This window comes from Numenius arquata, chromosome 10 (assembly GCF_964106895.1).
Source record: "Numenius arquata chromosome 10, bNumArq3.hap1.1, whole genome shotgun sequence".
In the NCBI taxonomy this organism is placed as follows: Eukaryota; Metazoa; Chordata; class Aves; order Charadriiformes; family Scolopacidae; genus Numenius; species Numenius arquata.
In genome coordinates, this window is record NC_133585.1 from 51,065,489 (window position 1) to 51,090,540 (window position 25,052).

Below are 25,052 nucleotides of genomic sequence, written 5' to 3' on the forward strand. Positions count from 1 at the left end.
AGCAAAATCCCCCCCCTTTCCCTGCTGGCCACACTGCTGTGGATGCAACCCAGGATGCAGGGGGCTTTCTGGCTCATGTCCAGCTTTTCACCCACCAACCACCCACAAGTCCTTCTCAGCAGGGCTGTCCATCCCTTCATCCCCAGCCTGTGCTGATTCCGGGGCTTGCCCCCACCCAGGTGCAGGATCCTGCACTTGGCCTTGTTGAAATGAGGTCCATATGGGCCCTCTTCTCCAGCCTGTCCAGGTCCCTCTGGATGGCATCCTGTCCCTCAGGCCTGTCACAGCAGCACTCCGACGGGTGTCATCCACAAACTTGCTTGAGGGAGCAGTCAGCTAAGACGATACAGCGGTTCAAACCCTGGGATGCTAGGCCAGATATTTCACAGCTGAAACGTGGAAAGAGAAACCAGGCTGAAATTCACTTGTATTTGTGCGTTTCTCGTGCATGGAGCTGTAAAGCAGATGGTGATGACAGTAAATTAACTCAAATTGCTCGTGTTTGTTATTTAGAAATGACTGGGACCCCCCTGACAGAAAGGTAGATACCCGCAAGTTCCGTTCTGAACCAAGAAGTATTTTTGAATATGAGCCGGGAAAGTCATCAATCCTTGAACATGAGAGACCGGTAAGACACACAAGTGACGTGGGTAGTACAGTAAAGAGGCTTTTTATTATTTACTACTGATTATAACTACTTAGATGAGTTTTGAAGATCCTTTTTCAAATACGATTTTGCAGCAATTCATCTTTGCTCTTTCCTGATGGTTGTGTTGAAAATGTGAGTTTGGCTTATTTGCTGAACTTAGATCTTCTGGTATTTCCAAGAAATCAAACCACCACTCTGCAAACCTAATGGATGATGAGCAGAACTGTGAATTAATAGAATTGCTTTTTCTAATTGGCACGCATCTCCGGCACTCATTTTCAGTACTATTAACAGCACATATGATATCTGATTAATTAATGCATAAAAATAAACTATTTGCATTTTCAAGATGTGCCTAATTGTACACTTAAGGAGATCTTGGACAAATACTTGTCAAGATTGCCCAGAGAGGCTGTGGAATCTCCATTTCTGGAGGTGTTCAGGACTCACCTGGACATGGCCCTGAGCAACCTGATTAGACCCGCTTTTAGCAGGAGGTTGGACTGGGTGACCTCTGGAGGTCCTTTCCAGCCTCAATTACTCTGCAATTACTGAATGTACATTAACATGTAATTAGAAGTCTTTATTCCTGCTTTCTGAATAACGATTGCAATTGTGGATTTTTTCACAAGCATGTCTGATAAAGCTATGCTTAATGCATGCAAAATGACCACTAATGGAAGTTTTCATTTGCTGAAAGACACGTTCACCGAGCCTTTCTAATTTCCCTTTGTGCTATCTCAATACTTTCATATTTCAGGAAAATTGTTATGTACCAATGGCAGTATTTTCTTTTCTTGGGCTTTTGCTTTGAGGTTGAAATGGTTGAGGGAGTCCAATTTCAAAGAGGGCTTTAGGTAATCGATACTGGATTATTATTTGCTGCTGTATTACATGCTTGTTCACATAATTTATTTTACTAGTTTAAAATAAATTAAGCAAATAATTGAATTCCAGAATATGTAGTATGTCAACAGGGTGAAACACCGCTACTGAGCACCTTTCCCTGGTGTTTTAGTGGTCCTTGCAGGAATACAGTTTTTGTTAGGTAGAAAATACTAAGCTGTTTCTGTGAAATTAAAGTCTTGCAGAATTGATGCATTTTTCAAAGAGGAAATTGGCATATCTAGATGAATTGCAAATAAATCAATATCTTTAAATGGGATTTAGTATTTATTGTGAAGCTGAACTTAAGAAATAATTTTATTTAAAAGGTGATGGCATTTTTTGATTGCCAGGGCTGCATTATACACACTGAGGTCATTTACCAGCCTTTCCAATGCCAAAGAATAACAGCAGATTCAAGTTAAAAGTAATAGAATTACAGTGATGTTTCAAGAATGGCCTCACTTTTCTAATAAATTACATTTTCTGCTAATGTCATGCGGAAAAAAAATATCATATAGGAATTGCAGTGCTGATGAATATGATCATAGATACAATTTTTCAATTTTAGCAAACTAATGAAATTACAAAAAAAGTGATCTTTGCTGACTGTTCCTGAACCTGTTTTTTTTTTTTTTAACTTGCTTATGCATTTTATTTTTGTTGCTCTCAATCAAGAGGTTGGATTTTGAGCTTTCTTTGGTCCTTAAAATATTATCAACCAGAAAAGCCTTAGTCACATTGTACTTACTGAGCAGTATCAGTCAAGGGCAAGGTCACGCTTTTATCATCTAAAGCCTGGGCTAGAAGTTTATATTTAGCTGATGTAAATACAAGGAAATATCTCTTTGTAGAATAAATTTTAAAAGCTGAGAAAATAATATTCAGGGACAGAATGGAGAGGGGTTTTGTTTATTTATAATTCAGAGCTGTAAAAGATTGGATAACGGGAATTAATGTAGCATACAAGATATGGAAGTTGTGCTCACACATGTGTAATGTTACTAACTGATATAAAAATAGTTGGAGTGAGCTATCACAGTTTTATCATGTGGAATTTCTGCTGTTGATAAAGATGGTGTTTAGCTTTATTTGGACCGTGTTACAAAAAGAAATAGACTTGGTTTCACTAAAGCATTTGCTATCCTTGTGTCCATCGGATGGGATATGGGAAGTACGGCTCACAACTTGTTAAATGACGGCCAGTGGAGTAGGTTAATAGATTTTTCTGTGTGTCCAGGAAAAACTGACATCTGAAAATATTGTATTAGTTGCAAAGTCAGATGACAAATCCAAATTCTCCTTTGTGTCAGTATTGCATGAGTTAAGTCTTTCATCCTGATAATCTCAGAAGATTTGATTTTTAATGTCTAAAAAATTGTTCTGATGATACCAAAAGAAAATATTAATCAAAATATGGGAATTGAAAATAAATAGTTTATTAATTTTTTTAAGCACGGGCATTTATAACATCTGACCTAGAAATTCTTATTTTCTCAGTTTTGCTAAAACCAAAAAAGTCAAAGGGAGTTTTTCCAGCACTCCAAATCTTAAAATTTTTTTGCTGAAAGAAATCATTTTCATGTCTACAGGATTGCAGTTATGGTGGCAAAATGATCTGAAGAAAACAGAAAAAAAATATTTACAACTACCTTTTATGATACTAAACAGGACAGATGAGGTTTGAAAGATCAGACTTCCCATTATCGAGGTAGATACTACGTTGAAATCGGTTCTCATTAATGTGGAAATTAGAAACACGGGAAGAATATAATAAAATGAGATTCAGTGTAAAATTAACATTTAATGGGAAATATTATTCAGTAGATCCTTATTCAGTATATCAAAAGAATGTAAGAAATAATAAACCTAAAAAAAATAACCTAGTAATAAACATTATATGGATAGATTTGCTAGGGGTAGATTATTATCTTCGTTATGGATATAAAAAGATGAGTGTAATTTCAAGCTGCAGTATCGTGTAGCAGCCCTCGTCATGAAACAGGAAATTAATGTCTTTTCTTCTGTAATTTGAACTTGTAAGGGTATAAAACATCAACAAAAAGGAGGGGCTTGGGGTTGGTCCTTTGAGATTCCAACAAGTGACTTTGAGCTGTTGAATGCTCTCCCAAGCGATGATGTGGCAGCTGCTCTTTTCCCATGTGGATAAGCCCATTACCACCAGGTAAGGTGGTACATAAGTTGTTCTGAGGAATGTTCCCATCTCCAATGCCTCCAATTCAGTAAAATGCTCTTCTTTTTCTCTAATTTCATCTGAATCATGGATTTGTTTCCTAAAATGGGTGCGTACTTTCAGTAAATAAGTAAATTGCAGTGCAATAATTTAATCCTACTCATATGGATATGAAGTTAAATTTTTATTCTTTACTAGCTTCTACCTTGTATACGTGAAGTACTTCCTTCATACACGTGCATTTCTCTGTTTCTGCAGTAATGCAAGGAAGGAAAAACCCTGGTTTTATTGTAAAGAAAGACTTAGTAAAATTGGGACAAGTAATAGATGCTTTTATTTTCATTAGGTGTTTTAGACTAAGCGTGAAGGTACACACATGCTAGTCAGATAAAACTGTCAACTTAAATTTTACTTCTAGATTTTTTTATATTTTTTTTTTGTTCCATATACAAATTTTCTTCTGAGTTTATATGACCAGAATAAATTAAAAAAACATTACTGTTTTGTCAAATAGCAGAAGTAGACTGGGCTTGCAGCATGAGCTACATCTGTTGTTTGTTGGCATTTTGGGTTTTTTTTTTTTACCGTAGTGGAAAATTTGAAGTTTTCTTTAGAAGATGCAAGTTTGATCACCTTTGACATCTCAAGCTGGTTATCAGAATATTCAGCTGGGTGTTAATTGAGCTACTTGAGGAACACTTTGCCAACTAAAAGAAAAAAAAAATCTTAGTGTGTTTTAAAATGAAATCAGGAACTCCACATATAGGTATGTTTTATGTTTTGATCTGACATTAAAAAATAAGTCTTCTCATAAAGATATGGAGAGACTAGTGGTGGAATTGGAGCTACAACAGCTATTTAAATGTAGGGAAAAAGAAAAAAGGAAAAGAAAAAGCAACTTTCTTTAGAGCTGATAAAATGCCAAAGCCAGACAGACAACAAACATCTCAGTCCACTGTTCCAAAGAGGCTTCCCTACGGTGTCTGGACTTGCAAATGCAAAATTTGCAATATTTGACCATGCAGATCATATAAAAACCATTTAACCCACCGGTTGAAATGCACAGTTTTGATTATTAGCTGTGAATGTCTCCCTGTGTAGAGAGGAGTCTCCCTTCATCCCGTCGGGCACAGGCAAAGCTGCATGCAACGCTATAGATGTATTTTTTTAAAACTGCATCAGTGTCCTTTTATACTCGAGCATGTCGACGCAGCGCTGTGTCGACCATCTGATGCAAAAGGAGTACAGGCACTCACTGCTCTTCAGCAATCTGTTTTCAACAAATAACAAAAATGTTGCTGAATGACTAGATTAAGAATGTAAGAACGTGATTTGCTTTGACTGACAAGTCATAAAAAAGGAATTTACCTTCTTATTGCTTTTATCCTCTGTTCAGGCAGTTTGGGAGATACTTTGTGAAGCCGAGCCAAAATCAGGTTTTTTAAGTCAAAGTGATTTTGTTCGTTTGAAGTCTCTTGGAAGGGGAGATAATAGAAAAAGGTCCGTCAGCAAAATTGGATCTGAAAGCCAAGCGAAATCGATTGCCGTGTATTGATCTCGGGAGCCCAGGGAATGTCCTCCCCGGAACTGCCAGGCAGCAGCCAGTTTGCAGACTTTAGCGCCCGCTTTCTTTTTGTTTGCTGCCCTCTGCGGTTCGAGCTGTAAGTAAAGGCAGGGCCTGAGTGCACGCAGTTTCATACGCTTTCTTATGCTCTTGTTTTAGTTGCACGCTACTACACGAGGAGAACTCCAAAACTTAGAAACCAGATAAAATATACTATTTCTAGCTTTTTCTTTACTAGCAGAAATGCGGGGTTTTTTAAGCTTTCAGCTAATTGCAGGAGCATTTGAAGACTAAAGAGGAGCCAGCTCCCATTCTCATTTTGATCTGCTTTTCTAGCTGGGTGGAAGCCCAGCCGGTCTGATGGTGTGTTCTGTCTCCCTGCAAGAAGGGGCACCGGTCCATCAATGGCTTTGGAACGCCAACAGCTCCACAATTTCCACCCCATATGCGTTTCAAGGGATTGATTTATTTATTTTATGTAGATGCACCCAATTGGTTGATATTAACGTTTCCATCCGTGAAAATTAATTCATTGGTGTAATATACAGATGAAAACACGCTATAAATATTTCAACATACGGTAACTTTGTTTGGAAAAATGATGAAAAAGCAATTGTTTAGTGCAGTCTTCTCAGGTTATCCAGATCTAAATTGTGGAAAAAAAATTTAAGGTAAGCAAAAACCTCTGAATACACCCAGCATTCCCTGTAACAGGAATCAAGTTGATATATAATGAAGTTATCCTCTGCATCGTGAATCTGTCAGGTTTTTCCCTCATGCCTTCATCTATAGATGAGAATCGTGGTTTTTCTTAAATCAATTATAGCCCCTATTAAGGTCACAGATCTTCACTGGTAAGCTCATGAAGCTCGTTTCAGTGGTGGTTTTCTACTAAAGACACGGATATGTCCGGTTGAGTTGAAGCAGTTGTCATTAGTGGTACTGAGTTACGTCTGTGGATGGTGGAAATGTAAGGGCAAAGCTCCAGAGCAGCTTCACTCCTGACCCTGCTATGGAGCACCGGCAAGTTGTTCGTCATTGGCGTTCCCTTCCCACTCTGTCCACAGGAATAATACTTCCCTTACTTGAAAGGGACGTTCTGAAGATAAATCCATAAAACAACAGCTGGTGTCCAGATATTGCATGAACAGCTCGTAGATATGTGAGGACCAAGGTAGTTCAAAAGGGTTGTTGACCTTTCGATGGAGCAAAGCCGGCAGTCTGTTCCAGTAACATCAAAGGCAGCAAGAAAAGTGCTGCAAGAGGTTTAATTACCTGAAATGGTCAAGAGTAGGGTGTTATCTCTTGCAGAAAACAGCAATAGCTGTACGTGATTGCTCCGGTGTAATAGTGACAGCTCGACCCAGGAGGAAAAAGCGTTACATACTTAATCACCAGTATCATCCTTTACACAGGACCCTGTCTTCTTCCTTGAGGATTGCTTTCTAGGTCACACCGTAATTAGTGTCTAAGTTCTGATAATTACAGTTGCGGAGGACCAAATTTTAAATTCAGAAATATCTCTAACAAGAGGCTTTCTCTGTTTCAGAGATCTTTAAGCCAACCGCTCACTGTAATTCTGTGCTGCGTGACAGCTTACGTCAGATCCTACAAAGGAGCTGGGGCCATTTAGAAAACAATTAATGCAGCCAAGTTTCCAGTTGATTAGATATCCCATTGGGAGCTCTACTGGTTTGCACTCTCATGTTTTCATGCTACTTGAATGAACCTGTCAATTATTCTTCTGTTCATTGAAAAATTTTCTTAATGCTATCTTCAATTGCTACTTTATCTCTTTGCTGTGAGAATTTTCAGATGAAAACAATGTGTTTCACTGTCAAAAACCGCTTCGTTATGTCAACACGGCTGCGGGAGATAAAGCTTTACAAAATACGGCTAAAACAAGTATTATGGAATGCATAATTTTTTTTGTTCCGTATTTTTTGACCATAGGAGTTAAAATATATCCATTTCATGTCATATACTGAAGTGGCTTTTTAATATAGTCGTGCCTGCATGATGCATATTCCTTCCCTCCGCTCAGCGCTTGCTTCAGGACAGCAAGATCCAGAATTACCACGCTTTGTGAGAAGACAAGGAATGACCAAAGGCAATACTAATAAAATCATGTCTTTATTGCTGATCAGATGGGCGATTTCTTGCCTGTGCTGAAGATGGCAATCATTTAAACCATCTTCTTAACAAGGAACCTTTAGTAGCATTAAATGTGCTTAAGCAACGCAGTGATGTTTACAGAAGTGGTCAAAGAGCCCTTTGAGCTTTAAAAGAGTAATTTAAAAATGTGTAACATCTTCCAGTCATTGGAAGAAGAGCAACAAAAAGAACAGTATTAACGCTCCCGGTCAATGACAGCTCTTGAACAAGAATATTCTCTATCTTAAATACTGTCTTCATTCTTTGATTTTATTCCATTCCTTTCCCCATATTTGTTTTGTGCTTGTGTGTGTGTGTTGATAAAGTGACACGGCATTTCTCGCACCTTGCTCAGTGTGTGCCTTTTCCTTCCCTTTTCCTTCACAACTGCTCCAGACTGATCGCATAAACCCAGATGACATAGATTTAGAAAACGAACCCTGGTATAAATTCTTTTCAGAACTGGAGTTTGGATGTCCGGTAAGTGAGGACAGAATATTAATATTTAACCATTAGGAAAAATATTTTTATAATGAGGAATTTACAAATTACCAAATTCAGCAAACATATGCCAGTAAAGTTAATATGGTGGTTTTTTTTTTTCTGAGAAAGGTCAGTAAAGTCATCTCATGCACAGAACTATTATTTTTCAAGTGGAGCCTTAGTTTGCCAGAGTAGCGGCTCCAATAGCTTTAATACCAACTATGTATTAGAAAAATTGTGGTGTGTAAATATTTAAGAACAAGACAAATTGCACGTTAAATGGGGATGTTTACTAAATCTGTCACATTTGGCTGGATTATTTTCCAACGATCTTTCCAAACAGAGAAACGTGTCAGTTTGCATTAGGGATGCTGAGTTACGAATCATGAATTTTACTTGAAGGAGTGCGTCTAAATTTAAATGCGCGCAGCCATATACAAGCTGCTTATGGTAAAATAAACACTGAGATTTGTTTTCCTCTTCCATGCACGCGTGCGGAATGTGTATTTTGCTCCTGAACCCAGAGATACAGGTTTGCTCTGTTTTCAAGCTGGACACCTGCTTGAACAAACAGACCTCAGTTCTGCTCCGATCTTCTCAAATAGCCAGGTCCAAAAAAGGACTCGGGTAAACAGATGCTACCTTAGTCCTACTGCGGGCATTCGCGTTTAAAATTATGAACCTGAAAAGCTCCATTTGCTTGAAACACCTAAACGTCAGCGATAGCTCAGTTTTCCCCCTTTGGTTGCCTACGCACTCATGATTCTTCTGCAGATCCCAGGGGCCGTACTGGGCGTAAGCACCAAGGGCTGTTTATGTAGTTTATACAAGGATAAAACAGTATCCTTGTCCTCGAAGCAAGACTGAGAACTGGGTTCCGCTTCCTCCCTGCCTTAACGACTAGGCTGGAGATGCACCTGCTCTTGCTTTTGCACACTCCCTCCCCTGCCTCCAGGGAGCTCAAATCCTTTCCTGCACACTCTAACATCTTTAGGAAAAAGGATAATCGGTGTCTTCATCCCAGGAGAATGGACAACACAGCGGTTAGAGTACTCTCCAGGCAGGTGGAAGATGTGAGTTCAAATCCCCTCAGAAAAAGATATATAGAGATATAGATATTTTATATATATAACCCAAGCATTCCCTCAGTCTGGTTAAGTGTCCTCCTAGCTCTCCAGGATCCTGGGCAGCTTGAGGGGAAATCCCAAACAGACATGGCATTTGAGCTTGAGTATCAGGATTTAAAACATTCCCGCTTGCCCCAAGGCCCTGGAGGGCACTCGGGGAAGCAGGGACCTCAGTCCCTTTTCCCACCTGGCCATAAACCAAAACCAGAACTCGCAGCTACTTCAGTGAGGGCAAAAGAGAAAGCAAACCACGTTAATCCTTACAAAACTTTAATCTTTTAATCATAACATTTCAAAAAGTACCCACTGAATATGACCTGAAAATAAATCTTTTTTTTAAAGTTAAATATATCTGGGTTTAATTTCTTGTTCAGTCGTCTATGACGTATCCCATTTTCACCGATTACCTTTTCTCTCCTTTCATCTAGCTGTTTTGTCATTCCTCCCTCCAGGCGGGCAGAAACAGTCCAGATACATTCTTCTGCTGAACTATATGTCAACAACATTTAACAGATAGTGATAACCGGAGAATAGAGTCTCCGTTAATAATGCATATTATGTAAGATAACGTATATTGAGATTTCCCCAGCGGAACGTAACTGTGATGCTTCATGCTCTTCTGTCTCATCAGTATTAAAAACTGCTGGTATTGACTCAACCATTCCAGCTGTAAATTTTACCACCTAAATTTACCAACATTTTATTAAGATGCTTGTAATTTAAAAAAAAAAAAAATACTGTAACACATTCTTCCTTCCATTCTACCCATATACGTGTCACTCTTTGTATCTGACGTTGTCAACACTTAAGTTTCTAACTGTGTCACCTTCTCCACATGTTTCATTCCTTGCTGCCATTGATCCTCCTCCATCCCATCTCTACACTTCTGCTTTTATGATGCAGCCACCTAAAAAGCTTTTGGACTATGTTCGAGACAGTTCTTCTGGCGTTTCCAACGAGGTAAATGAATGATTCTTGTTCAGCGGATTCTCTTGGGAAGAAGGGTTGGAGTGCTCGCCGTTTGTGTCTGACGTTTGTTAAAATTTAGTGGTTTCCTCCTGACAGCTGTGAGGCGTTTCTAATTCATAATCATTGTATCTTTGTCTTCGTATCTTTCCAGATCACTAGTGCATTTGGATGTTGATCTTATTATCCTAGGAACTGTGAGTCCTTATCCCCAGAACGTCTCAGAGATGAACACTCAGAATGACCCAGCAGCCCATACGTCTCTAACGCTTTGACAAATTCCCACTTTTTCAGAGTGGGGCACGTGCACTGCTTTCAGGCACAATCAATACATCAGCACAGTAGTAGTTTTTTTTTTTAGTTCGATTATCTGACTTGCAAGTTCGATACGTCGAGTAAAAGCCTTTGTGGCTAAGCTATCATTTCTCCAATTAAGTATTTATGACCAATCAGGCAATACAACAATTAATAATCCTGTTGTAAGTTTATAACGGCAGGATTGACGATCACTGCCATTACTCCAAACCAAATGCATCAGGATCAGGCAGTGGGCTGTCACTGCCCTGCTCTGAGGGGGAGAGATTCAGGCTCTCATTCCTTCTCCCCTCCCTCCTCATTTTTAGATGTCAGGGCAAAAGTCAGTGAACCCCATGATGACACCTTTACTTCATATGGTGGCTTTACCTCATTCGTGTTCATGATTCGCTTTCATTTTCCGTCGTCTCTCCAACAATTAAACACAAATCGTGGCCTTAAATTGTTAATTGTTTGTAAGTTATTCTGGTTTGGTTTTAAGCTCTATAAATCTGGACAAGCCTCATGATTGTGAAATTTGGGGCCAGTTTTCCAAGACAGCAAGCTCCTAGACCTTCAGGTAGAGCTCATTTGTCAGCAGGCTTCGTTATTTAAGACTTGCATCGCATAGCAAGGGATCCCATCAGGACACTAACTGAAGTTTTGATTTATGGATTATACCGAAATGAATTCTACTGTGAGGCGAGGAGAACCACACAAACATGACACAATACGGGTCAAATGTTATCTAAAACTTGAGCAAAGATCATTCTCATTTTCTCTGTAATTTTTAACTGTAGTTTAATATCTCTCACGTTAAAAATCAGGTAAAGAAATATTTCAGGCTTTTGGTGAGAAGAGCAGCTGAGATGTTAAACAGTTAAAAGACGTTAATAATTCAAAGACTTTAAAGTTACTTTCCAGAGAGAAAAAGTCCTCTATAACTTCAAGTATTCTGTGTTGCTACTTACTACTACTGCCGTTATCGCCGTTAAATGCTTTTATATTCATAAGCTCCAATTTGGATCAGAATAATAAGAGGGAGAATCCCTCCTCCAGTGAGATTACAAATCTGGGATAAGAATCTATAAAGGATGTGCTCACTGCAAACCCCAGTGACGTAAACCTGACCATTAGAAATGGGAGAACTAGGTTCTTTCAAGTCATAATTGGCTTAACTTGTAGAACGCTGTGGCAGAGTCTATTGGACTAAGCGTTGTGAATGGGAGCTCTATCCTATTAGGGGTGTTTTTGCCCGGCTCTTGTTCCTCTTGACTTCAACAGACATTTTGAAGGCAACAAATTTTGAAAACAACATTGGGTTGTAATGTTGGCAAACAGGGTTGTCTGCAGTCCTTCTGTACCGAGAAGGCTTTAAAGACTTTTCCATACAAAGTATAGCAGGCTTCTATAGAGAGAAAAGTAGTTCTCCAGTTCATGAAGCTGTATGATAGTTCTATTTCCAGTCCATCGGGTTAGCTCTGAAATGGCGTGCCAGGAACATGGAACGAGTTTAACCTTTGAAAACACACTGCTTTGTACCCGTGAAGAAATACCCCAGGGACCACGCAGTTTGTCCTAGATTCATAGCCAGTTACCGGAATTGTAGCATTACCTAATTCTCACTACAGGCTTGAAATGTATGAAATGATTGATTTATAATTAGCGGTCGTTTAAGGTCGACTTCATAGTAATAATAAAATTACGGAGCAGTACTCCATTCCATCTTCCAAGGGTTTGTGAAGTAGCTAATTCCGTAACTCCATAAGCAACAACTAACGTTCTGTGATAAGAACTGCTCATACCAGGAACAGGTGGTGGTCAACAACCGGCCACAAACATCATGGGATTTAGAAAAGTTTCTGGCTGTAACTGATTTGGGGGATTTTGGTGAGTAATTGGGAGGGAGGAGAAGCTCTGCAGGCCTCACTTGCGCATGAAGGAATTATTGTCAGATTTTTATGTTTTTATGGTAAAAGTTCATTTCAGCTGTTTTGCATCTCTTTTTGAAAAGGGGATAGAGAAGCATGACTCTGGGTCGTTATTTAGTAGTGCTTTAAGAGTGAAAAACATTATTGAAGTAGAATATGAAATGAAACCTTGAGATGCTTTCTAAAACCTGCGTAACTCTTCTCATTAAATACTGTGCTGGAGTGCCCGGGATGTTAATCATCATAGCCCGTTCTCATAGGATTTCTCACAGAGTAACAAAGCGTAATCAAACCCGATAAGCAGGAATTGGCACCCCTTTTTTCAAACACGGACACGTAACAGATTTGTGTATTTGTTTTCACAGACTTCCTTATATCATCACTATTCGACAGACAGAGGCCTGGACAGGCCCTCCAGGTAAGAAATACAATATATGATTTCAGCAGACGCGGGTTGTACAGCCTGAGGGTTTTCTGTGTGACCTGAAGCCAGCGGATGCTGCAAAGAGTCGGATTTTAACATGCACCTTGTCAGCTACTGAGAAACCAGAGAGATGCGGGGAGGGAGGGTGTTCGTATTCTGATAGATACCAAAGCGTAAACCTTACTTTTGTTTGACAAGGGCTTCCTGTTTGCATTCTAAATAAGCCCTGCTGTGTTCCGAGTCTTCCCACTAACATCCCTGAGCTGCTGCCTCAACGGCAGCGATCTGTCGTTCGGCCTCGCTGCCTGCAGCGCTCTCCGTCCTCTTTCCCTGAGCTCGCTGCCTCATCCGTCCTCGCTCTCTGTCTTCTTCCTATCTTTGTGCTCAACTTCCGGTACCAAAAATTAGTCTAAAAAATTTTTTTGATGCTTTTATTTCAAATAATGCATCGGGAAAATAGCACAGCCCTTTTGTATAGAACTTTAAAGCAATCAGGTGAAGAAGAAATTCAGCTTTTTTCTGTGGAATATGCTGGAAGATGTCTCAGACCAGTGCCTCTCCCCCTTACATGTTTTGATGCGTTCTGGCATTGTTTAATCTGTAAAGTGCTAATAGAATTATAAGCTTGCTTTTTAAATTCCTGAATTCTGGTCTCTGCTGCTAATACTGCTTATTTCCGTAGTTCCGCGAGTACGGCGAGCGACTACCGAAAAAGAAGGAAGTCAGAGCCCGCTGTAAGTCATCAGCGGGCGCACAGTGACCAGAACGCCAACAGAGCCACCCCGGGCCGTCCAGACACGCAAGGCCCATATTCCACCCTTAGGAAGCCTTTAACTAGCTCGTCTCCTTCTTCTCCATCAAGAGCAAAAGGTAAGATCAGAGCATATTTGCTAGCAGAAGACTGTTGGTTTTGTACAACGCCTTGGTACTAAACACAACCCTCTGCTGTTTCTCAGTGCGCTTCACTGGGAGGTTTCCTCTGTGAAGCAAGAGCTTGTTGTTGAACAACTAACTCCTTTATTCTTACATGTGTAATTCTTCCACGTGTAATTTCAAGCCGAAAAGCTGGGTTTGTAACAAGGATTTTCCAGTTTCAACTGCTTATTCTAACAACAGAAAATTGACTAAATGAAGAATATGATTTGTACCACAATATATAAACCCATAAAGTTTTAACTCCGCTACTCTCTTATTAGATTATTGTGATTTTAAAACTGTTTACAGGATATACAGAAAGGAAATCAAGACAAATAGCATTTAAGATCAGAGATGTGTTTCCAGAATAGTAGACCATTCACATCTATAGCTGATATCTTAGACATTGTCAGTTATCAGGACCTAATTTAATCAAGCAAACATCCACAGTCTGATTTTTGATTTTGTAAATCCTTGGAAGAATTCAGTACAGCATATACAATCTAATTAGCTGCTTTTTCCAAGTAACTTGCCGTTCCGTTACTGTTCTCCGTGTCTCTCCAGAAAAGAGATAATTGAATCAGTTGTTGGTTTGGGGTTTTCAGTAGGTTTTTTTAGCAAAACAAAAGGTTTCCAGTAAAACAAGTGATGGAATTAATATACAGAGTAATATCGTATACAATATGCCTCCTTCTCTTTAGGTTATTATTATTCATTTAATTGCTGTATTTTGTAGCTATACTTCCTAGTGAGCCTATAGCTCTATTAGGGACTGTATAAACCTTTGTAAAAGTCAGTTCCCACTGAAAAGAATGTAATATCCGGGCCGCAACAGAATGCGTCATACAAAGAAAAGCAGTGAGGGATACAAAGAGTGAAGTGATGGAAAAGCAAATGTATTTTAAACCCAACGTTACCGGGGTAATTTAAAAAGTGGGTAAACTCATACATTCGGAGTACCAGGCCAGGCACTGAAAAGTTGGTAAAAAAAAAAGTTGGTAAATTCATTTCCCTGCATTTCCCTTTGACTACCCCACTGATAACACGCACTCACCCTGACTTAAACACTTCCTGTGTTTGAAAATCCTTCCCTCAAGAACATCTACCACTAATTAGCTAATTGACTTTTGGAAGGTGACCTAGCTGGGTCACTCTGTTCTCTCCCAGCATTATGAAACCTACTAGAATGTTAATTTTTCTTGGAATTAACCACTGTGTTAAAGAAGCAGCACATTATAAGCTCTTTGCTCAGCGTGGATTTTGAACTGGAATGTTTCGGTTTCTGATCCAGAATCAAGTTGTTCTTCTGGAAAGCAGATTGAGCTGTTTGAAGCGTGTGTCCTGAACTGAATGTTGCCACTTGAGACCATTTTTGAAAGTTCAGTGCAAGTATGAGAGACCAAAGTTCCAAATGTGTCTCATAGTGACTTCTAGACCTGGCACGGGCATAAATGTCTTAAAACTCGCTTGAAATCTCAGGCTTTGTTAAGGAAGTCAAGCTATGGATGTCAGCCTGTTTCTTCTACGTGCTGGTTAGGCTGAGTAAACTGATAGACTTTCCTTTAAACCCATGTAGCAGTTCCTCAGCCGCCTTGTTCTGCCCTCCATAAGCCGTAGACAGCGCCACTCCCTTCAGGGCTATCACGCAGGGGAAGAGCGGGTACCTCTGCCACCTCTCAACGACTGGGAGAAATTTCCCGTTCGACCTTATATAAAGATTTTTCTTTAATTGTCTTAGAATATGCAGTTGCTGTGAACTCTCTGAGCGTTATTCGGCTCAAGAGTTCTGAACGGTTTCTTTCAGAATGCACAGGTGGAAAAGTCAATATTTGACTGATGTTTAGATTTGCCGTTTGGCTTGGTCTTTAAATCCTTTGCAGCTTTTATTGTCTGTTGACCTGCTTCAAAATCAATATCAATACTTGTTTCCTTACATCGCTTTGGCGGGGTGGGTTGCGGAGGGGGTGACGTCTCCATAATTCATAAGGAATTCTTTTTGATGTTCAAATTATCATGAGTACATTTTTACAGCTGGAAAATAACTTAATTATTAGCTCTGCTGCCCCAGGCTGCAGCAACCTATGCACTGACCTGTGTTGCTGGATGCATTAATTGCTTTCTCTTTTCTAATCTTTCTGTTACTACTGATGTTAATTCCAACTTTCTGTATCTTTTAATTTCTGGCAATGTCTCTTTTTTACCATGCTGCTCTATGGATTATAAAGGTGGGGATATTAGCAAGGTGTATCCATCCCTTTTAAGTTATTCAGTGCACAACCACAACACCTCAAATGAATTAGATTACTGTAGCACTTACAGACAACATTTAGCTGTTCCAAACGATTCCAGAAGGGCCATCAACTACAAGAATGGCTGGCAAATGACTCGTCAAAATGCAGAAGTCTGGAGCAGCACAGAAGAAAATGCTTCTCCAAAGAGGAAATCTCGTAGCTGTGATGATCTGTTAACAGACGATCGCGATGGCTTCCCCGACGCGCAGGCCAAGTCTGAAAGCATGGGCTCTCTGTTATGTGAGGAGGACGCCAAAGAGGTTTGCTCCATGAACTGGGCCTCCCCGTATGTTCCTGAGGGCCGCGGTAGCACTAGGTCAAGAGTTCGTCACAGATCTGCACATGACGCCCCAGGTTTCCTAAAAATGTACAAAAAGATGCACCGCATCAACCGCAAGGACTTGATGAATTCTGAGGTGATTTGTTCTGTGAAGTCCAGAATCCTGCAGTATGAAAGAGAACAGCACAAAGGTATTCTTCAAGGCTGGAGAGAGTCTTCTACTGAAGAGGTGCCCAGAGACATGGTACCAACCAGAATATCTGAATTTGAAAAATTAATTCAGAAGTCAAAATCAATGCCGAACCTAGGTGATGAAATGTTGTCAACCGTTACGCTAGAGCCTCCTAAAAACGGCTTATGTCCAAAGAGGCGATTTTCTATTGAATCCTTGCTGGAAGAAGAAAATCAAGGCAGACATCCCTCTCAGGTACAACGGAGCTACAAGTCTAAAACCCTGGTGCCAATTCATATTGAAGTGACCAGTGATGAGCCACAGCGATCGCATATCGATTTTTCAGACAGTGATCAAGATGGAGTGGTTTCTGACCTCAGTGACTTTATCCAGATAGAGGGTTCATCCTTTTGTAGTGAAAGTGACTTTGACCACTTTTCCTTCACGTCATCTGAAAGCTTTTATGGATCAGGCCATCACCATCACCACCACCACCACCACCACCGGCATCTCATCAGCTCCTGCAAAGGGCGATGCCCAGCATCCTACACCCGCTTCACCACCATGCTCAAACATGAAAGGGCTAAACAAGAAACCACTGAGGATCCAAGGAGACAGGAAGCGGAGTCTGGCCTCTCTAAGATAGCATTCCTAGTCAGCCCAGTGCCTTTCCGGAGGAAAAAAAGTGCAGCTCCTAAAAAACAAACTGAAAAGAAAAAATGCAAGTCGTCTGTATTTGAAGCACTAGATTCTGCACTTAAAGACATCTGTGACCAAATTAAAGCTGAGAAAAGGCGGGGAAGCTTGCCCGACAACAGTATATTACACAGACTTATTACCGAGCTGCTTCCAGACATTCCAGAACGGAATTCATCTCTCAGAGCTCTGAAAAAGAGTCCCATGCACCAGCCTTTTCATCCACTGCCTCAAGATGGTGCTATCCATTGCCCACCGTACCAGAACGATTGTGGAAGATTACCTCTTAGTGCCTCTTTCCCAGACATGGACGCAACTAACAACAATGATAGTGCACTGTGTTTCCAAGGTGGATTAACTTTCTTCCTCTGTCCTTGTGATTTACTTCTCCAGCCTTTACTCCCTGTGTTTCCCACCCTTTTCTCATTCCATGTTTATTTGTGTCGTCTATAAGAAGCTTTCATCCCACCAAATTCTTAAGGAAGGGTGTCATTTTTACATAGGGGATGAGGATAGATAAATTTTCTGTCTATTCACAAAACACAGTAATCTGGACAACTGGAGTAACGGTGTGTTTCAACTAATAGATTATTAGCGCTATAAATTGCAACGGTGTTATTAAATTAAGCAATGTGGGGGTTTTTTCTCCAAGAAAAGACCTTGCAGAAGGTGAATGCAAGCATCAAGATGCTGGCCAAACAGAAAACCATAGGCAGATAGCCCTTCTTTATTATTTTGAAAAAAATATCTGCATCTAAAAAAATACAGATGTACTGTATAGTTTTGTTACGTGTAAGTGATAAAAATGCTGTTAATTCTGCCAGTATCATAGAAAATTGATTCTGTTTTCCTATGAAAATACACTAATTCCACTGCTTGGTATTACTCTTTGTGAATAGACCCTAAGGTCATTTTAGGAAGTTTCCATTTCCACCGTTCAAACAATACAATTTCCAATTTCTGTGGCAGCAAAACTAGTTTTTCTCATAGAATTTATATATATATATATGAAGTCTTGCAAAATATCCTATCCTTTTAAAAGGAAAATTCTCAATAATCAAAACTTGAATGATACTGTCGGGGTGACTATAACTTTTTTTGAAAGTCTGTCTTGACAGTGATCTGGTTTTAAAGTTACTACTTTGAGTTGTTCATTGCTCTGCTTCTCTTTTTCTCAAAAAAGTTGCTTGAGCTTAAAATGTTTTTAAAGTTTAACCTTGCAATATTAGAAGAAACAAACTAGATTCATAGCAGGAGTGTACAAAGGTGCATCCCAGATGATTTAGATTAATGTCTTTGGCAAGCCTGTCATTTATTTCACTTTTTAACTGGTAACACTTCTGTGTTAAAGAGTTCTGCTTCTAGACATTCGGTCCTCTGGCAGAGCATCTTTGAGAACTGAATGACGTTGCAAAGCTGGTACTGAAATCACAAAGGGATGTAAGAGAAAAATGTCCGTAGTGTATCAGTTATGCAATATTTGATCAGACTCGTTTTACTTATCTTTAACCTCACATTTTTTCCTGTAACTTTTGCAAGTACCACACTAGTAAATACGTATTTCAAGAATCATAGAATCGTTTTGGTTGGAAAAGACTTTTAAGATCATCAAGTCCAACCGGTAACCTAACACTGCCAAGTTACCACTAAACCGTGTCCCTCAGCACTACATCAGAATTGAAGCTGTTACCGTCTCAACTAGTTAAAATAGGCTTTGAGAACAGAGAATTTGGTAAAAAAAACAGCTATTAAATGGAGTTCAGAATTGAATTAGTCACACTTGAGGCCTGATCATGATTAATTCTGGCAGGCAGCACTACACGATGAGACTGAAGCTGTTGGAAATCGCTCTGGTCACATATCACAGTTGCTAAATGAGAATTTTCCAGTGCTTGAAAATAAGGAAATCCACAGTGCAGAGTGAACGTGGGTCCGTAATAGCTTCTGCAGCTACGAAGGAGCCTGGCGTGAGGGAAGTGGTACACTCTGTCAACGTTAATATCCCTAAAGTAGCATGGAGAATTAGTACAGCAGAATATTCCACTCCATCAGCACCAGTCATGGCTGAGCTCTGCTTCTAATGAAGTTTGATGTTTTGTTTGCTCTGGGTGTGTCCCTTACAGCCACGCAGACCCCAAGCTCATAGCCAAACCCCCTGAGAACTACCAACATTGACTGCGTAAGGAGCTACATAGAAATAACGGAAGTGGTTCTTCCTAAAGCTGCTGTATTTTCACTCCTTCCTTCCCCTATCCTTCTCTTTCTGCTGGAGTTTAAAGAAAAAATTAATAGATGTGTTTGGAGGCATTACATCCTCAGGTTTATGCAGTGAGAGCATAGATCCTCGTTCACAGACACACATCCTATCAGGAAAGCTGACCAGAACTGGGACTAGGATACACTTGCTGGTGATGACATGCTTGCAACCAAAGACATAAATAATATAATTATATCATTTTTTGCATCCGCTGTATTTATCAAGCTTCAAGTTTAGCCAACAGCCCACTGGAGATCGTCTACATCTTTTCTTCCAGTTGTACTTCTTTAGAAATGTATGGGCTTGGTAAGAACAGATTGTGTGAAGGAAGTCAAAGGAAGACACACATCAGCCATATGTCTCCACTGGCAGGTATCACTGAGGCAGTAGGAGACTAAAACAGTAAATCTCAGAAGTCAAGAGGCGGTTCAGATCATCCTCTGCTCTGAAATGATTCCGTTATATTTTCATTTCACGTTGGCAACTTGCAGAGCTATAGAGAGTGTAACATTTGGATTTTGTTTTTATGAAAACATGAAAAGATGTATCCACCAGCCTATAACACACCATCCTGTTACAAGCATTGCTAAACTGTGCTTTAGAGAAAATCTGCCACATAGATTGGTGAGTAACGATTTGTGCTCCATCTCTTAAAACAGAGTTGTTTCTATGAAATAACATCCTTTTAAATTCCCTTGTGCTGCCTAACAAGTGCCCGTGGTAAAGTAGAAATGCATCTTAGATCACTTAGGAGGAAACAATTTTTGTTCGTTATTTTCTCACTGAAGCATGCTTCAACCATGTTTTGTGCATGTAATTATGTGTTTATATTGTTGGCATCCCAAAACAGTTTCTTGCAACCTGAAGAAGTCCCAGTCCCGCTGTCGTCTCTTCCATTTGGTCCAGTAGGGTTGTGCCCCTTCGTTCAGTGAGGCACAAATTGCTCTCTCGATCCTTTATCATTTATTCTTCTGCTGTGGATCAGAGGACGGCCTTTGCCTTTGCTTGAGAGTCAGTATCTTCTTTTCCTTTAAAGGTGCACTCATCATATCATGTGCTTTTCTTTCTATTAAAAGTAAAATTATAAATTTCAATACCTCTTCATCCCCGTAAACAAAACCAAACAGCAGCATCACAGATTTGAATGCGTTTGTTTAATTTACCATAGTTTCACATAACTTCTGTTTTCAGTAGACCAGGAATCTCCTGGAAGCTATTCTTCTGCTTTCACTGATGTGGGACGATGTACTCCAAGGGAGAGAAGAGGAACTACAGACAAAGAGGTAGTGAAACAACAATAAATTACGCAGCGATATCCATATGGAAAATTGGTAACAAATCTGAGACAAGTTTTATATTAGTTTTAAGACACCGTAATGATACAGACCAAAGGAATGGTTATTTATCATCATATCATCAGATGGGGCAGCATCCTTTTTTTTCAGTAAGGAGATTGGTGCAAGAAATTAAAAGAATTTCAAGCTTTGTAAGATAAGCTACATCTTCTACTTGTGTTTAAATAGATGTGGACATAAGCTTACTGGTCATTGATGGGGTCTGTCAAAGTCGGCCGGAGCAGGTGTTTGGGATGGAGAAGATGCAACCAGGGAAAGGTTCTTTTGAGAACCTGAGCGTTACACAAAGAAACTGCCTCAGTTGTTTGAAAACCGATACAAAGAACATCTGTATTTCACCACTATTTTTGTTTAGAAAAAGCAAAACCGCTGCTGGTTTTGTGTTACACCACTTATCCGAACCCTGATCTCTAATTTCTGTAACAGCTGGTGACTGTAGGTATATGCTGATTGCTTGTATTCATGCTTTGGGAGAGGAAATGGAAGCAGACACAACCTTTAAAGTGACACAAAGTACCACTGAAAAGAATATACAAAAAAACCCTGATTATATCATTCACTATCTTAAGAATATTTCTAGATCTAGAACTATAAATCCTCTCCAAACAGGCTTCAGGGAATTTCTTCAATCATGAAGTAAGTACATTTATATTAACCAACAACTACAGACCATAGAACGTTAACATTTTCCATTGATTTTTATTAAAATATTGCACTAAATAATGGCAGCATAAGAGAGTACCCTATTTTAATTGCTAATAGTTAAGTTTTTGGGCCATCTACCTTGTTGAATGGTGGTAGAGGTTAGAACTGATTACAGGATCTGAATTCAGATCTGCTCACACCCCACTGGCGTGGTTATATTGCTGCAATTCGATGAAGAGTCTGATTGCAAATTAAAGGTTAAAAAAACTTCCAGGAGCCATATCGTGTGTTCCTTTTAAAGGATTCTGTGACGTTGAAAGTCATTTTTCATTCTGAAAATAAGTAAAATTCTTAAGACTACAAGCCAGTAATTTAAAAAGATGAAAGAAGAAAGGCTTCTCTATTTCCAGGATGTTTTGTACATTTCAAAGTATTTTGTATTTAATTAGCTCCACTGTTCCTTTAATATTATCTCCCTTCTTCCATTATTTGCTTTAGTGGTTACAGCAGCGGCTGTACCAAAGTCAGGAAAGAGTGAAAAGGGCTTAGCTGCAGTTGATAATATGAATATCCCCTCCTGTCTAAAACGCTATTTTTAACAGCAGCAGAGGAGACAAAAAAATGCTTTTATATTTAGGCCATGGTACTTCAAGACCCGTAATGGGAAATTGTATTAGTATTGCAAAGTGCAAGCTGACAGAATCCCTGTAATGGCTTTGGAGACTTTTTTATTCTAGCAAAGACAGTGTTCTAGATATGCTAAATTTGCTAGCCTTTCGGTGACGGGAAGGGAGAGAACCCGGTCGAGAACATCTGGCCTGGAAGAAACCTAAATTGCAAAAGTTGTAAGTGTCCCTTCTTATCCCTTTTATACAAAGATGAGCACCCTGCCATCATCACAAACAGGATCTCTCCGAAATAGCCTCATTGGCTCATTCTCATCACCAGTACATCCTAGAGAGAGATGTAGCAATCTCATCTGCGCAAGTACTTGTGGAGAAAGACTAAATCGCTTTACCAGATCTCCTCACATCACGCTGCTAATCACTTCTTGCACCTTCCTCCGAAAAGTTTAGCCCTGGTTACCTGTCTGGGGCAGAGTAAGGCTCTTGGGTCAGATCACAGTTTGTGTTTTCAGCACAGCTTTGAAAACAGTGAACGTATAGGTGTCAGCCGCACAGCGGAGGAGAGGTAGGGATGATCTACAGTTCTATTTTTGAAACAATCCTGAGCTTACAGATACTCGGTGATAGAACTTGATAAATACATGAAAGGAATGATGTGATTGCCTGTGATAGCAAGAGAGCTGCACAAATGACTCTGGAGATCACTTCCAGTCCTGTGTTGCACAGACTTTCTTAAAAGTATGGATGTGATTACAGATATTTAAAATATTCCCAACCTTTTCCAGCTCTCAGAGTAATATTTCCTTTATATATACATATATAAAATGTGATGCAGTATTTGCAGGTGAAATTAGCCTAAAGATAACAAGTTTAACAGAGGCATCTAAAGTATTAGAGAATATTAAGCACATGAATTTCCATTGCACCTAGAGATCTAGTTGCCTGCAAGCCAAATTGACATTTAGTTAACTTTTTTTTCTTTACTTTTGTAGTTCACACAAGTGCAAAGCGGTCTCTAATAAAGTTTAGCTGCTATTTCTATATTTGAAACACTAAGTCCCAAACACCTAACTGCCTTAAAAAAGGAAGCTGTGTATTTAATTGCGTATTACTGCACGAACCACTGTAAGGCACAGGTCCTTTTCTTTTTGGCTCCTGGTCACCTTTTTAAAAGCTGAAACACGTTTGCGGTGCAGTAATACTACCCGAGTGTATTAATCACTTTGCCTGTTTTTCAGAAACTGCCAGCTAGAGCTGTGTATGACTTTAAAGCTCAGACTGCTAAGTAAGTACCAGACTTCTGTTCATTTAAGAATTCATAATTCAAGAAAGCTCTTTCTAGCGCTTGTGGCAGCTAACTGCTCTCCGAGCCAGTTTCTGAAGCAGAGGATCCTGTCACGGTAGTCTCTGCGTTAGCAAACTGTGAGAAGTTATTTTGTAATAAAAATGTCTTAAATTATTATTTTCTTCCTTGCATTTGGGTGAACACATGAATGGCTGTGCATCTTCAGCCTTCTAGAGCACGGGTCCTGAGGGTCACCCACGGAACGCTCTTTGCTTGTTGTGGATGGTATTTAGGTCAGACAAGGTACAGTGCTTACCGTGTGCTTATCAAACTTCTGTACAACGCTTCCGTATCTTCCTGTACATCTCAACATACACAGGGTCTCTGCAGAATGTGACGTGGACCATAAAAAAAAAAACAAAATCAGGAGTCAAAGTACAGTACCTGTATTTCATTTAAACCATCTTTAGATATGGCCAAACATTGACACTAGAATTACATCAGCTGCATCTGGTAGAAAACTCACAACTTGATTTATCAGAACAGCAGATTAGCTCTTGAATAACCAAATGTATGGATCCTCCCAGGCTAGGATCTGAAAATGTTCTTAATGATTTGACACGCCTCAGGGAGGGGTTGCCATCCAGAGGGACCTGGACAGGCTCGAGAAGTGGGCCTGTGTGAACCTCATGAGGTTCAACCTCTCCTATGAGGACAGGCTGAGAGAGTTGGGGTTATTTTCTTCTCGGCCTGGAGAAGAGAAGGCTCCAGGGAGACCTTATTGCGGCCTGTCAGTACTTAAAGAGGGCCTACAGGAAAGATGGGGACAAACTTTTTAGCAGGGCCTGTTGCAATAGGACAAGGGGTGATGGCTTTAAACTGAGAGAATGAAGATTTAGACTAGCTATAAGAAAGATTTATTTTATTATTTTTTTTTATGCTGAGGGCGGTGAGACCCTGGCCCAGGTTGCCCAGAGAGGTGGTGGCTGCCCCATCCCTGGAAACATTCAAGGTCAGGTTGGACAGGGCTCTGAGCAACCTGATCTAGTTGAAGATGTCCCTGCTTATGGCAGGGAGGTTGGAGTAAATAGCCTTTAAAGGTCCCTTCCAACCCAAACTATTCTATGATTCTGTGATTTGGATTAATCCCTTTTTTGGTATCCAACATTGAGCATATCACAGGCCCTGAGTATCAGAAATGGTGAGAATATAATCCTGTCTTCTTTATACTTCTGAACAGATGTCTTGAAAAAAAATTGCATAGAGAAGAAACACACCAAGCTGTGCTGCTGCAAAAAGGTAGCAATAGGTCCTAGACGTGGGAGTGGGGTATATTCTATAGTTTTCCCTACTGATTTCGTAAAGAACACCAAATACCCCTCAGAGGCCTGTCCTAAAAGCATCATCTAAACAGGTGATCCAGCAGACATCATACTTGTGTACATACTCTGTGCCAAGTGCTCTGGTAATATCTAGCAATACTTCCTTGCAATCACAGTGTAAAACAGGCCTATATAACTTACAGATAGTACCCAGGATTCATAAATGTGAATAATTTCATTTTTTATGGTATAATCAACTGGTAAATGTACCACAGCTGTGACACTTTTCCTTCAAATCTGTGGTTGCTACGTTCTGTTTCAGTTCCGAACTGTAAAGATCTCAGAAACTGTGCCGTTAGAAGAGTTCAGAGTAAAGCTGTAAACATCTGATCTAAATGAATTTGTTACAGAGAGCTGTCCTTTAAGAAAGGAGATACCGTCTATATCCTCAGGAAAATTGATCAAAACTGGTATGAGGGTGAGCACCACGGAAGAGTTGGAATATTCCCCATTTCTTATGTCGAGGTTTGTTCTCTG

At 39.8% G+C, this 25,052-nt stretch overlaps 1 protein-coding gene across 30 annotated transcripts in view; it reads left to right on the forward strand.

Moving 5' to 3' along the window:
• Positions 1-25,052, forward strand: part of SORBS2 (sorbin and SH3 domain containing 2) — a 181,787-nt gene that overhangs the window by 138,940 nt on the left and 17,795 nt on the right. For 15 of the 30 annotated variants that reach the window (XM_074155284.1, XM_074155287.1, XM_074155283.1 and 12 more), the window contains 6 exons: positions 514-628; positions 12,613-12,665; positions 13,354-13,541; positions 20,477-20,565; positions 23,147-23,193; positions 24,926-25,040. In XM_074155284.1, the coding sequence (XP_074011385.1) occupies positions 514-628; positions 12,613-12,665; positions 13,354-13,541; positions 20,477-20,565; positions 23,147-23,193; positions 24,926-25,040 (607 nt within the window). Of the gene's footprint in view, positions 1-513; positions 629-7,842; positions 7,927-9,959; positions 10,017-12,612; positions 12,666-13,353; positions 13,542-15,811; positions 17,375-20,473; positions 20,566-23,146; positions 23,194-24,925; positions 25,041-25,052 lie in introns of all 30 variants that reach the window. The other 15 variants (XM_074155261.1, XM_074155260.1, XM_074155262.1 and 12 more) reach the window with 6 other exon arrangements.